The sequence below is a fragment of the Haliotis cracherodii genome, unplaced genomic scaffold, assembly GCF_022045235.1.
Source record: "Haliotis cracherodii isolate W230 unplaced genomic scaffold, xgHalCrac1.p SCAF_13, whole genome shotgun sequence".
NCBI lineage: Eukaryota > Metazoa > Mollusca > Gastropoda > Lepetellida > Haliotidae > Haliotis > Haliotis cracherodii.
This window is the reverse complement of record NW_027266268.1, coordinates 5,398,236-5,411,858: the sequence shown is the minus strand read 5'-3', so window position 1 is coordinate 5,411,858 and position 13,623 is coordinate 5,398,236. Positions and strand designations below refer to the sequence as shown.

General features: G+C 40.6%; 1 protein-coding gene across 1 annotated transcript; it reads left to right on the top strand.

Moving 5' to 3' along the window:
- The first annotated feature begins 1,223 nt into the window (after positions 1-1,223).
- On the top strand, positions 1,224-8,293 carry LOC139458780 (uncharacterized). The gene is made up of 4 exons (XM_071240197.1): positions 1,224-1,381; positions 6,646-6,733; positions 7,340-7,495; positions 7,763-8,293. The coding sequence occupies exons 1-4, from the start codon at positions 1,318-1,320 to the stop codon at positions 7,794-7,796; spliced, it is 342 nt and encodes a 113-aa protein (XP_071096298.1). The 5' UTR covers positions 1,224-1,317; the 3' UTR covers positions 7,797-8,293.
- Positions 8,294-13,623: the final 5,330 nt, after the last annotated feature.

Below are 13,623 nucleotides of genomic sequence, written 5' to 3'. Positions count from 1 at the left end.
GTTTGAGCTTTTGAGTATTTGGTTTTTTGTGTTTTTATTTTTGAGGGCTTGCAGTTTCTGTGTGCCATTGTGTCAGTGTTTGAGACATCTGACTACGGAACGAAATAACAACGTATTGACCAGGCAGACTCTAAACAAACAAACAAACAAAGTGATGCCTCACTTCTGGGCCCCGATTAACCCGATAAGACACTGGGACGGATGACCGCGGGAACAAGCGAAGACGCCCCATGGACCAGAGTAACTTCACTTTCATATAGGGTAATAACTCCATCCAGCGCTCTGATTGATGCAGCAGAAGGTGATCACTGACACTAAGTGTGAGCAATTGTCTTTCTACCAAAACAGTAGTTACGCCATTGCCTTAAAGCAAGTTTCAGTTGGCACTATATTGTCTCTTTTCACTGTCCCACTGACTAAGCACTGACCTTATGATGCAATATTTTAATCGCACATTCCAGGAAAACTGGCAATGAGAATTTCTTTATGCCAAAACAATTTGAAGTATAACATCATAGAATGAAGAGGTTATAACGCCTGGGTGTTTTGGGGTGATACATATCCTTTATCAGGAATGAACACAGTATATATACTCACCAAGGCTCGCTTTATGCAATGTTTATGCATAACACATGATACTTATACCATCCGAAAGTGAGTTAGTGAGTTTGGTTTAACGCCGCTTTTAACAGTATCCCCGTTATATCGCGGCGTGTCAGCTTAATGTGGGAGGAAAGCCTGAAGTGATGCAGGTCTCAGAAGTTTACCACTTCGGTGAAACCCACGAGCACGGGTATGGTGCTGAAAAACCTAGAAACATAATCGGGGCGAACCGGGATTCAAACCCAAAATCATAGGTTTCTGGCGTGCTCAAGGGACGCAACTCTGCACAGCGACTCGGGGAGCCTTAGACGACTGGGCCACCCGACGAAACCCTTGACTAGTTGCTTCACCTGGCCCATTATAAACTCAAAGTAGGACCCACGCGTACATGGTCGACTATTTCTTCTCACAGTCACGGGCAGCACCCGTATAGTATCACGTGCGATAAAACAAAAAACACACAGCATGTTCATATAAAGCCTCTACTACGGTAGCCTAATATTTACAAAACAGATATATGAGCCTGTGTAAATATTGAATATGTGAATGCAAAGCACGTATATTCAACGAGGCCAGTGTGACCCATATCTATGTGAAGCTGTTGTTGTGTTGATCACCAACCCAACACACACAGTTACGCAATACACGGTTGTACCTGATCAATACATATTGCACAGAGCGTACCACGCCTTAAATTGTCCCCATCGTCCCAGCATGAAACACGGGATACTGCACACCTTGCCAATAGGCTTGGTATTCATCCATCTCGGATCTGCAGGTAGGATGTTTCATATGATATTTCGATACAGAAATATACTGCATGTTTGAGGTGAGGTGAGGTGAAATAGGGTTTAACGTCGCGTCCAAGATTATTGCACTTATATAGCGACGTGCATGCACGTGTGTGTGTGTGTGTGTGTGTGTGTGTGTGTGTGTGTGTGTGTGTGTGCGTGGCTGCTTGTACTTGTCCGGACTGATGCCGATTTATAGTGCTGGCTCACTGAGATACCATGCCGCAGTTTAACATGAATACCCCACCCAGACACCGTATACTGACTCCGGGCCGACCAGTCCTTGTTTAAGCCCCTTAATGCCGAGCGCCAGACAGGGTAACAACAAGTACCATCGTTTAACGTCTTTGGGTATGACGCGGTCGGTGATCGAACCCCGGACCTTCCGCTCTCCGGGCGGACGCTCTACCACTAGACCACGGAGGCGGTCACTGCATGTTTGAAGGCTACCGACAGGTTACATGCATGTTTCAACCATCCTCATGACGTTCTTCACTGTCTTTATCCGTCGCTCTTTTGTCATCAAACGTGGTGACCATTGAGTTACATCCCTTTTTGTCAAAGCTTCAGGACAATTTGTCATGACAGAAGGCCAGGCTTACTGAGAAAACAATCATAACATGCTTGACGTTCTCATAGATAGTATCAAAGTGAAATTAGAGTATGGGACATTTAGGCAAGAAGTAGGAATCTCCATGGGTTAAACATGTGGTGGCAACAATAATTAACATGCCCTATTACATAATAAGTTGTCAACCCATCTCAATGGGTATATGGCGTACATCACATTGTGTGTGAGCCTATGTACCCCAGACCGTTCTGGGTTAAACACGTTGTAGCAGAAATAATTAATCAAATGATTTTGATTGAGGCAGGTTCTCCGATTTCGAATCGATGAAGCAGGAATAAGTCGTTGTTTTCCGTTAGGTGCCCCGTCCGTACTGGATTTGATAAGACGCAATTCAGATTATAACAGGCGTTCAATCGCCCTCGTATCGCTCTTATAAAGGTACAACCAAACTTCTAGACATTCCTCCAACAATGTAGTCCATACCATTGTCGATACACAAAACGGATAACCTTGAAGTACATGTACTCTGGTTTATGCCAACGCCTGTAAAAAAAATCAAGAAACTCGACATTTACAAGACGCTTTTCAGGATTGTACACATATTTCAAAATATTTAAAAGATTATCTCACACCCTACTGTTATATACACCGTGACTGATGTAGACTATAAAAGGTCTTCGAGTGCTAACCCCACTGTAACACGTGACCCGAGAAGATTCGGGGTAGAATAGGTCTTCATAAACCCATGCTTGTCGTAAGAGGCGACTAACGGGATCGAGTGGTCAGGTTCGCTGACTTGGTTGATGCATGTCATCGTATCCCAATTGCGTGGATCGATGCTCATGATCCAGATACGATTATTTATATTTATAGACCGCCGTCCTATAGCGGGAATATTGCTGAGCGCGGCGTTAAACAGGGTTCGATTCCCCACATGGGTACAATGAGTGAAGCCCATTTCTGATGTTCCCCGCCGTGATATTGCTGGAATATTGCTAAAAGCGGCGTGAAACCATACTCACTAACTCACCAACTCTTCGTGCCAGAGAATCAGAAAATTAGTATAAAGATATCCAAATAAACGGTTGTTCTTGAGCGTTGTGTTACAGAGAGTGGTTTGCAAATAAAAGCGATACAACACTTTCCATAGTCAAAGTCCCTTGTAAGATTCCGACATCATTGTATCTATCCAACATATCTGTGATTTTCATTTGTTTATAACAATAAAAATGACAAGAAACATCTGCATACTCACAACGATAAAAGCGACAAAAACCATTTCCATAATCATAAGAAACTCTGCCGAAAGCAGAGTCGATTTTACCATTACGAATACACCATGAGTGCGTTGGATTTAACACCGCTTTTAACAGTATTTTACAGTATTCCGGTTATATCACGGCGTGTCAGCTTAATGTGGGAGGAAAGCCCGAAGGGATGCAGGTCTCAGAAGATTACCACTTCGGTGAAACCCAGGAACACGGGTATGGTGCTGACAAACCTAGAAACATAATCGGGGCGAACCGGGATTCGAACCCACAATCATAGGTTTATGGCGTTCCCAAGGGACGCAACTCTGCACAGCAACTCGGGGGCACCTTAGACGACTGGACCACCCGTGCCCCTGGTTGTTTTTTATTAAAAAAACAACAACTGTAGTTCCTTTCAAGTACATTTTTATTAACCTTCAATAACTTGTTTCTCTGTAATAAACTTTTTCCAAGTGTTAACTTACATCTACCTCCAATATTTTAACGTGTTATACCAGAATAAACGTCTTTCTAAATAGTTAAAGATCCTGGGATTCGAACCCGGATACAGCATGACATTTCACAACGCCAGTTCGACAGAGGGAAAGATTTTTGAATTCATACTTATGAACTGTTGGAAACTATTACTCTGACTATGTTTTTTGTTGTTGTTTTTGTAAATTGATCTTAAACTGAAATATGCATCTGAATTACTTCCCAAAGTACCAAATGTCTCCTTTATATACTGAATAGCTGAACGCTCTTCGTTACGACGAATACTGGTTACACTTATTGACTGCTTTTGTATGAGGGAACACACACAGGAACTCGATATTGCTCTTTGTAAAAATATACGCCCCCTATTTTATGTAGTATAGGGGGCGTATATTTTTACAAAGAGCAATATCGAGTTCCTTTGGGGACAAACTAGTCATATATTTGATTTTGCTTGATCTTTGACATATATTTTTTAATTATTCTGACATATTTGATCGATGTTTGTCGGTATCTTAGCTCGTTAAAACACTCGCTTATGTTGGTTTTGTAAACACTCGAGAACAGAGCCCACTCGGTCTTACTTTCCCTCAGATTTAAAATCTCCAGCATAACACCTTTGTCGGGTCTTATCCAAGCCACAATGCATTGTTAGTTTCCAGGTTATGTTTACCCCATTATGGATTAGCTTTGACTGGTGCTCTGTTTTATTAATGCAAGAGAAGCGAAGAAGGCAACTGTGTACCATGATAGGGTAGGTTGCCTCAATAGTTGTTGTTTTTATTGTCTAATTTTAGTCACGTGAATCACTCACTGAAGTCAAACGCGCCCTTTTTCGTGCGTTCATGTCGGCCATTGTGTTGAGTAAAGGGCGCAAACTGGGGCACATATTGCACAAGAGATATTGACGAAGTCATGAGCACGCCTTGGTTTCCCTCTCGCTAGAACCAAGCGGTGACATTGATTCATTGGTTAAACAAAGCGGTCGAGTGCATTTACGGGTGATAGAGGACTATACACACATGTGGAAAATAACGATGCTTGCATATATAATATACAGGTACAAAAAAGGAATTCTCCCAAATAAAACGTGTCAACAATATATCAATCAGCGATCTATCAAATTCACAAATGCACTCATTAGGAAACTCCAGGATAGAAATGGACTAGAACGAGGGGACTAATTAGCAGTTAATTTCTCGCCATTATCCGTCCGTGATAGTGTGTGTGTGTGTGTGCAATTCTGCTCTTTTGTTGTTGCCCCTAGGCCAAAAGGGATTTTCTAAATACTAATGCTCAGCCATTTTGCAACAATCAGTTCGAAGATTTATTTCTCTTTAGTCACCGCCGTCATATAGCTGAAATATTGCGGAGTGCGGCGTTAACCAACAAACAAACAACATCTCTTTATATTATAAAAGTAACCAGTTGTGAATAGTGGCCTGCGAATACCACCTATGTTTAATTGTTCGTACTTTAGACAGGATATGAAGTATGTTGATGATGACATCAACATACACAACCTTTCGAAAGTGATATATATGGCGAAGTGAAAACATTCACATATTCATGATCCGTGTTAAAGAGTCCAATCCAGTTCATTGTTGACACTGATGTATTTAGACTTTATTTTAGTATGAATATATCTTTCTTTCAAAAGTAAACACTTAGCGACATCTGTTAAGGGGCTTAACAGCTAAAATGTAACAAAACAGTTTCATAGAAAATCAATGGTCCGCTGAAAAATGCTTCTTTATGGAGAAACTTCCGGGTGACCAAAATGTTGTGGATTCAGGATTCAAAACACATGCAAAACGTGAGAAAAAAATCTGACAAACTTTCAACTGTGGGCCATAACAAAGTGAAGTAGTCAATGTAGCACATTGTCTCAGTAGTTCATTGCAAGTGTTTTTGGTCTTTTGATGACGTCTGTATATTAGCGACAGTCAGTTGAACGTGATTGGGTTCCAGATGGACACAGAAATGGAAAAGAACGAGTACCGAGCAGTCATCAAGTTTTTCAACTTTTGAGAAAAGTACTCCGCAAGACATTCATGACAAGTGTATGGGGGCAATAAGTGCCTTAGCTATTTCACTGTTAAACGTTGAGCAGCTATGTTTAAGGGTGAGAGATCAAGCCTTGAAGATGACCCTAGGTCTGGACCTCCCTCAACTTCCTTCAATGAAAATTCAATCAAGGAGATAGAAAAACTTATACAGTCAGATAGACGTATTACCATTGCTGAACTGATGTTAAGGGAACAAGAACTGACATAGCCAGAGAAAATTTAGAGCTAATTGAGGAGGATTTCGTCAAATTCAAAAAGAGATTAGTAACGGGTAATGAAACATGGGTCTACCACTATGATCTCTAGTTAAAACGTCAATCTATGGAATGGCACCATTCCACTTCTCCGGCACCAAAGAAATTCAAGTCTTCAAGATCAATGAAGAATGTTATGGCCACTGTATTCTGGGATGCAAAGGGTGTGATCCTGATTGATTACTTAGAAAGTCCAAAGATGATTACCGGTGTCTACTATGCTGGTTTGCTTCCTCGCCTGAGAGATTCCCGGTTTCGAATCCTATGCCAGAGCAATGCTCTCACATGAACACGTGTGCAACACCCTTTTCTGTAAGTTGTTTCCTGCACGTTTATGTCATAGCAACAGTATCCTCAGTTAAGGACTGCCGTGTGTATTGTATTGAAGATGTTTGAACAATCAGTCAAAATTTTCCAAAAGTTGAATGACTTCATTTCCAAGAATGTCTCATGGAAGCGTTGGATTCCATTGCTTTGTCTTGGATTGCTTAAGGATGTGGTGCATGGGACAGTGTGTGTTCTCTACATTACCATATATACATTTTTTTACAATAATATTTATGTTTGGAAATAACTTAAATCATGTCTATGGACTTCCCATTATTGTTGCAGCTCGATATTCTCGGTCCAGCAGTTACCGCAGGACGTATTACTACAGCAGCGGGAGTAGTGGGAGTGGCGACGATGAAGACACAATCATGTAAGTGTAATACTATAAAATCAGTGTTGAATCTATGTGAGTCATTATGGTGGAAAGCCCAAAGGGATCCATGTTGATGACTTTTGTGAAAACGATGAAGAAAGGAGTGGTTTGGGTGGAAGAATTACGATATCCGTGAATACAATTCTTAAATTGAAAGTTTGTTGTCTGGCCGTTGTGATTGATAATATACTCTTTCAAAAAGTTTTTAAAATGTTGGGGGTCACGGAGGGCCCAGTCGTCTAAGGCGCCGAGATTCGCTGTGCAGAGTTGCGTCCCTTGGGCATGGCAGAGACCTATGATTGTGGGTTCGAAATCCGGTTCGCCCCGATTATGTTTCTAGGTTTGTCAGCACCATACCCGTGCTCGTGGCTTTCACCGAAGTGGTAAACGTCTGAGACCTGCATCACTTCGGGCTTTCCTCCAACATTAAGCTGACACGCCGTGATATAACTCAAATACTGTTAAAAGCAGCGTTAAACCAAACTCACTCACTCACCTTAATCAACGAAAATTTAAGGTAAAGGCAATGTTTACCAACAAGAAATACGTTTGTTGTAAAATTGTTACAATAAAAACACATTATTCATTTTCATGATCCGAAAGACTCGTCGGAGTATTGGTGGGTTTCCTTGTGCTAAGCGGACTCTTCTGTGCTTTTGCCGTCTGCTATGTTAAACTGAAAAAAAGAGCTGAAAGAAAGAAAGAGGAAGCCAAAGAACTGGGGCAAAATAAAACCGCCAAAAACATCGACCAGAAAAGGTTTCACTCACTTAATTTGGCCTCTCGAAAAGAAAGGGCATCAATAAATGACATTAAATATGCATACCTGAGACTGACAACAAATATGTTTAAGAACATGATTTCTGATTAATGTCCCCATATTTTTTCAATTACAGAGCATGTTCCATAAAATACAATTTAATTAAAACATGTTTTACACATCAACCCGTTGTCGATTAACTCTTAGGAAGTTATATTATTTGAGGCAGTCGCACTTGTTTCACTTTATACTTTTGACTTTTTCAGATCCAGGAATGTTGTTGGCACTACCGATTTTTAACAAGATCCCAAGGCTTTTTTATTGACATGTGCATTGATATGTGTATTTTGTGGTATTATTTGTATGGTTGTAAATACCTCATATTTTTTTATTTTTATCTCATATGTGTTTGTCTTATGTTTCTTCCGAAATTTCAGAATCATGTACATTTAAGTGAGTTAAAATTTAACGACGCATCGGCATTGCTACAGCCATATAGCGACCTGTACATTTAAGCAACGTATAGATTGTACATAATATATTATATATTATATAACTGGTTTAGTTCCTGATTCGTTCAATCTGTTACTCCTTACGGAAATAGTCTCTGATATCAAGCTATTAATAGTGATATTGAAGTTGCATTACTTTTTGTAATCATTTGGTCTGACATTACAGACGTGTAGTGAAATTAAACACACATTACTGCTTCTTGTCATTATGTCTGATATTGTGCAGTTTACAGAGGTATTTGACGTTGTTAAATGTTTTCTTATAGACAAGTTTGGGACTTTGTATGTGCCTTTGTTTATTAAAAAGGTTTGTCAAATGTTGTATTCTTACCTCGTATAAGAAATATTTGTGTGATCCTGGTATGTGGCTATGTGGTTAAAGGATTCATTTTCGTATTGGGACCTCCCATGTATCCGTCTGCCAAAAATTAACTAGAACCCTGTCGTGAACATTCAATGAATCAGATAAACCAACTTTACAAAGAAGAATATTTTATTGCGGTAAGAGCTTATAGCACCATATAGTATATCATTTCTTTGCAGTCTTGATGCCATCCGAACGGCCTTCTGTCTCGTTGCTCGGTCTAACCTCGATCAGCTCTGCTCGATTATTTATTCCTATAAGGTGAAAACAAAAACGAAAAAGACTGAGGTCTATAACACTTTTATACATTTACAGGAAGAGAATAATTCTTTGAAATGGAAGACTGCATGTGGCCACGGAAGCGTGGGATGCAGACAAAATATCGTTTTTCGATTATTGAACTGATATAGCAACGTGCACGCGTGTTTAGTGTGTGTGTAAGTGTGTGTTAGTGTGTGTGCGCGCGCTTGTACTAGTCCGGACGAATGCCGATTTTATAGTGCTAACCAGTAGAGATAACATGCCGCAGTTGTACACGAATACCCCACACAGTATACTGACAACGAGCCCACCAGTCCTTGTTTTAGTCCCTTACCTGGGATGTTATCAGATTTCTCAGCATCATAAATGCCTATGATCTAAATCTCTTTAGGCTTTCGCCCAACACCATGTTGACAGTGATATAACTTAAATAATATTAAAAGTGGCGTTTAACCAGACTCGCACACTTATGTCACCAATACCAGTCTCTAGTTACGTTCATGTCTGATCGGTTCACAGCCTGACAGACAACTGGAAGGTGTGCAGCGTATAGCAACGGGTCCAGAGATCTGTACCAATGAACCGTGGGGATCGGGTGATCAGGCTCGGTGGCTTGGTTGAATGCATGCAATCTCATCCCAATTGCGATGTTTATGATGTCAATCACTGGATTATCTGATCCAGATTCGACTCTTTACTGACGACCTTCGAAGAGCTTGAACATTGACCCCATACAATACCGGGCCCGCGAGACGAGAGGGTATCTTGTTAAGGGACGTAACTCTTCCATGACTGTTCGCCGACTGGCGAGAGAGGAAGCGCTTCAAGGTTATACTCAACCCAATCCTCTCCCATGAACTTCTGCAGTTACATTATATTTTCTTTTAAAAATCAGGCATACGCAACAGCCAATCCACGGAAATGTATTCATAGCCGGGTCTCAAGGCTGCAGTAAAATCACAAATAAAACGTCCATGGACACATTCACTACACACTGTACGCGAGCGGCTGGCCGAACAGTTGATTCTTATCAGGTGGAGAGGAACGTTAATAGGTGCAGTCTATCGAGGTACAGCTGGGCAGAGGACGGTCATTCCATCTCTTAAAATAAATGATGACTGAATACTCGGATAAAATCTAGGACTATGACTTAGCTTTCAAATATGATAGTCCCCGTACGACTTCGAATTAGAATTGGTCCCCGTAAACCTATGCTGATCGTCGGAGGCGACTTAAAGGGTGAATAAACTAGGGTATTTTTTTTTGCTGTGGAAGTAAGTATGATACCCGTGACGATCCGGGTTAGAAGAGGTCTTCAAGAGTCGTAAGAAGCGACTAACGGGATCCGGTGGTCAGGCTCATGTAGGTGGAATCGTGCTGAGTGAGGCGATAAACAACCAACCTTATCAATAAACACCAATTCTGAACTGGAAATGTAGACCAGACATTGGAGCATGGAGTGGATTTATATAAAGAAAATGACATTCAGTTGACAAACAATTTGACAAACAATCGACAACCTTATGAAGTTGTCAGTAAGTCAATTGAAAAACACATACCAGAACATCAAATACAACTTTATGTAATTGACAAACAATTTCCAAACAACCTGACAACAAAATTGAATAACAATTGACACCCAAGTAAAATTAGAAGACTGGTAAGTTTATTTGGCCCTTCCTATTTTATTTTCTAAGGGGCCAATCTAAGACAGGCTGTTCTGTCTCCATGACAAAGATATAGCCAAGATGATTTTGTCTCGAGTGAGTGAGTTGGGTTTAAAGCCGCTTTCAACAGTATTCCAGTTATAACATGGCTCGAGCAGGGGCTTTTTGTAGGCAACCTTTTTGAGGATAAATAAATAAATAAATTTTTAAAAAATAAATAAATAAATAAATGATACACAGCTTTTATCTCAGATAATTGTCAAAGATACAAGATATCAGGAGTATAGATGCTAATGCTAATGCTATGTTTATTCATAATACAAGATGCTTATGACATCCGAAAACACACCCGCGCGATAACCCCAATGTATTACGGGTAATACCAGTTGAGAGCCATGTCGAAACCAGATGACAAAACCCTTGCCACTTGCTTCACCTGGTCTAAAGAGCGGCCCAGTCTAATATTTAGCAAACAGATAGATATATGAGCAAGTGCACGTCAGTGAATGTAAAGCATGTGTATTGAATAAGGCCAGTGTGACCTGTATTTGAGTGGAAGCAATCGTTGTGTTGATCACAAACACAACACACAAAGTTGCGCAACAAAACGGTAATATTAATCTATGTATCTGACGGATCATATCATACCATTCATAGTCCCGATCGCCCCAATAAGAAAAACTTGATACTGCACGGCTTGCCAATATTGTTGGTACTCCTCCATCTTGGATCTGCAGGTAGGATGTTTCATATGATGTTATTTCAATACAGCAATGTACTGAATGTTTGAAGGCTATCGACAGGTTACATGCACGTTTAACCATCGTCATGACGTTCTTCACTGTCTTTATCCATCGTTCATTTGTCATTAAACGTGGTGACCATAGAGTTACGTCCCTTTTCTTCAAAGCTTCAGGACAATAAATCATGACAGAAAGCCAGGCTAACTGAGAAAACAATCATGCCATGCTTGACGTCCTCATAGATAGTATCAAATTGAAATTAGGATATGGTCCATTTAGGCAAGAAGTAGGAATCCCCGTGGGTTAAAGATGTGGTAGCAACAATAATTAACATCCCTATTACTCAACCAGAAAATGTCCTTGAATGAAGCATGTGCTCCGATTTTTAATCCATGAATCAGTGTTTGCAACTGGCAATAAGTTGATGGTTTCCGATAGGTACGAGGGGCGTTCAATAAGTTTTGCAACTTTGGCATTTGTGTTTACACAAACAATGTCAGCTTGTGGCAGGTGTGACACTAGTCATAACATCCGGTTGACACGTGTCATAACAAGTTCGTGACACAACAATAAGTTAGACATGATGGCTTCATTCACCTAAGAGTCGCCGTGTATGAATGTGGATTCGAACAGTTAAATCACCCACCCTACAGCCCAGACTTAGCTCCCAGTGACTTTTTCCTGTTCCGGCAAATGAAATCTACTCTGCGTGGAAGACGCTTCCAGGATGACGAGGACATAAAGGCTTCCACAGAGGCGTGGTGAGAGGGTTTAATCTGCGGATTTCTATAAAAGTGGTATTAAAAGCTTGAAGGACAAATGGAATAGGTGTATTGAGGTGAATGGAGAATATATTGAAAAATAAACGTGCAAAAGATATTCTGCGACTTGGTCTTATATTGATGTTGCAAAACTTATTGAACGCCTCTCGTGCACCGTCCGTTAGTAAAGACGCAAGTCAGATAATAGAAGACCATTCGTGACCAACTCGTGTTATTCCGGGACTCGTGTCCTTCTCATGGCCATTTTGGCGACCGGGTTCAGTCTTAGCGTAAAGGGGCATACCTAAAACAATTGTCAGCTCATTGTGTAATGGTTGTGTAAAGTTAAACCACATCGGGACATGCGGAATTATACAATATGATTGAACACATTTAACTGTGTCTTGGGTATATTTTTAGATGCAAGACACATGTCAAATCAAAAATTATTTTCGCACATAACATTCATCGACAGGGGGTCGAGTCTTCTTGCAGGTTACGGAAAGGGCCGAGTGGTGACGAATGAATAGAAGACGTTCAATCGCCCTCGTCACGTTCTTATATACATACAACCAACCTTCCAGAAACCTCTAAAGCAATATAGCCAATACCATTGTGGATACACAAAGGCCGATAACCTTCAATTACTCCGGTTGTTGCATGCCGTCAATAGAAAATTCTAGCAACAAATAACACTTGACATTTTCGAGACGCTTTTAAGGATCAAACAAATATAGAGAGGAGCTGCCATTTGCCTTGTGAAATATGATGTATCTCTCATTGAGTGACGTGGAAAAGGATATATCTCTTTTCCACACCACGAGATCATACAAATAACATTTCACTGGACATATGAACTATCCTATTTATTATATATACTTCATTTGTTGTTGACAGTTTTTAAAAACACTGAAACAAATTAACCAGGGTCAAGAGCGTTGATTTGGATGTCGTCATGTCTTGTATCGATGGTCATGGTGTCAATTACAAGATAATCTGGCCCAGACTCGGTTATTTACAGAGTAGTATCATTTAGCTGGAAACGCGGTGAGTGCGGCGTTAACCAATTTACAAAACAAATAAAAAATATATGATTAACCGTATCACAATAGCGTAGTTAAAGGGGGCGGTCGGGTAGCCTAGTGGTTAAAGCGTTCGCTCGTCACGCCGAACACTCGGGTTCGATTCCCGACAAGGGTACAATGTGTGAAACGTGTTTCTGGTGTCCCCGCCGTGATATTGCTGGAATATTGCTAAAAGCATATATATATATTTGTGACCAAGACATAAAGAAGAATGTTTTTTAGTCATTTGAATACCTAATGTAAAGGAATCCATGCTAAATAACCTACATAGAACATAGGTACTGCTTTAATTGCGTGAGAAAGACTACACGGTAGTCTGATATTCAGCAAACAGAAATAGAGGCTTGTGTGAATGCAAAAGCAGGTTTATTCAACAAGGTCAGTGTGACCTGAATATGAGTGAATCAATCATTGTGTTGATGACCACCCCCAACATACAAAGTTGCATAATAGACGGTTACAGGTGATCAATGTGTTTGACGGAGCATATCAGGCCATTCACTGTCCCGGTCGCCCAAATGGGAAACACCGGATATTGCATTGCTCGCCAACAGGTTTGATAGTCATCCATCTCGGATCTGCAGGTAGCGTGTTTCATATGATGTTATTTCGATACAGCAATGTACTGAATGTTTGGACGCTATCGACAGGTTACATGCATGTTTCAACAATCGTTATGCCGTTCTTGACTGTCTTTATCCATAGGGCATTTGTCATCAAACGTGGTGACCACA

Bases quoted from the DNA above. Each gene is read 5' to 3' on its own strand.
- LOC139458780 (XM_071240197.1), top strand. From the start codon at position 1,318: ATGAAACACGGGATACTGCACACCTTGCCAATAGGCTTGGTATTCATC. The intron at 1,382-6,645 runs GTAGGATGTTTC...TTATTGTTGCAG, and splicing joins CATCCATCTCGGATCTGCAG to CTCGATATTCTCGGTCCAGC. The intron at 7,496-7,762 runs GTTTCACTCACT...TGACTTTTTCAG, and splicing joins AAAAACATCGACCAGAAAAG to ATCCAGGAATGTTGTTGGCA.